The 934-nt window shown below is 55.9% G+C and overlaps 1 protein-coding gene across 1 annotated transcript in view; it reads left to right on the top strand.

Annotated features, from left to right (window-relative positions):
* The window catches only part of VOLCADRAFT_101106 (uncharacterized protein), a gene marked incomplete at both ends in the record, with an annotated part of 9,984 nt that extends 9,360 nt beyond the window's left edge, over positions 1 to 624 (top strand). Inside the window, 2 exons of the mRNA XM_002959558.1 lie at positions 155 to 230; positions 398 to 624. Coding sequence (XP_002959604.1) covers positions 155 to 230; positions 398 to 624 — 303 coding nt within the window. The remainder of the gene's footprint in view (positions 1 to 154; positions 231 to 397) is intronic.
* Positions 625 to 934: the final 310 nt, after the last annotated feature.

Below are 934 nucleotides of genomic sequence, written 5' to 3'. Positions count from 1 at the left end.
GCCGCAGGGCCGCAGCGCACGTGTCGCAACGAGGCCTTGTGACTTTTGGGCAAAATAATGACATTTGGTGTTTTACCCCCTCCCCCCCGTGTATGCTGCCCCCTTACCTATCCCCTCTGGCCGTTTCCCCCTTTATCACGCACCTCCTCTTCAGGTGCGGCTGGGGCATCAACCTGTGCGCCCCAGTGGCACCGAGCGGGCGTTGCTGATGATGGGCCCGGCTGAGGTGGGTGCGGATGGGCTTGGGGTTTTGGTGCATGGGTTGTGCATGGTGGGGACCAGCAGCGGCACCCTTGCTTGCATCTGTCACCTAATTGTGTGTGTGTTAGTTGTGTCGTACTGCTAACCGTATTTTGGCCTCCCGCGCCCTTCCCCCGCCTTGTCCCTTTTCCTTCAGGTGCACTGCTGGGTGCAATTCCTCCGCACCCAGCTGCACCCAGCCGGGCGCCGCCGCTGCTGGCCAGTTGGCTAGCGGCGGCGGCAACGTTGGCGGCGGCATATAGACGCATCATCATCATGATCATGATCATCATCGTCATCATCATCATCATCATCATCAGTTGCCGCCATTCTTGTTGGCTTGATAACTTGTTGGCTGCATGCAGCGCCAACTACGAGCAATGACCGAACGAATGGTGTCGTACAATCAACGGCCATAACGACCATATAACGGTTAATAATATAATATCAATAAATGGCGAATACAGCAGCTCTGTAAACGATCGAGTGATCAACGTTAATAATGACCAACGGTTTCGGTTGGATGGTCAAATGGAATCAATGCAGCACGAGGACTTGCGCAGCTGAACTTCCAGTAATGGGCCCATGCAAAATGATCTGGGAGGTACCTGGGCGGATGTTGTCGGGGCCTGGGGTGGCCGGGCGCAACTCGGTTTGGGGTTTTGCCTAGCACAATGCGATTTGGGGGCATGGC

The sequence above is a fragment of the Volvox carteri genome (genome assembly GCF_000143455.1).
Source record: "Volvox carteri f. nagariensis unplaced genomic scaffold VOLCAscaffold_366, whole genome shotgun sequence".
NCBI lineage: Eukaryota > Viridiplantae > Chlorophyta > Chlorophyceae > Chlamydomonadales > Volvocaceae > Volvox > Volvox carteri.
This window is presented reverse-complemented; position numbering and strand designations above follow the sequence as displayed.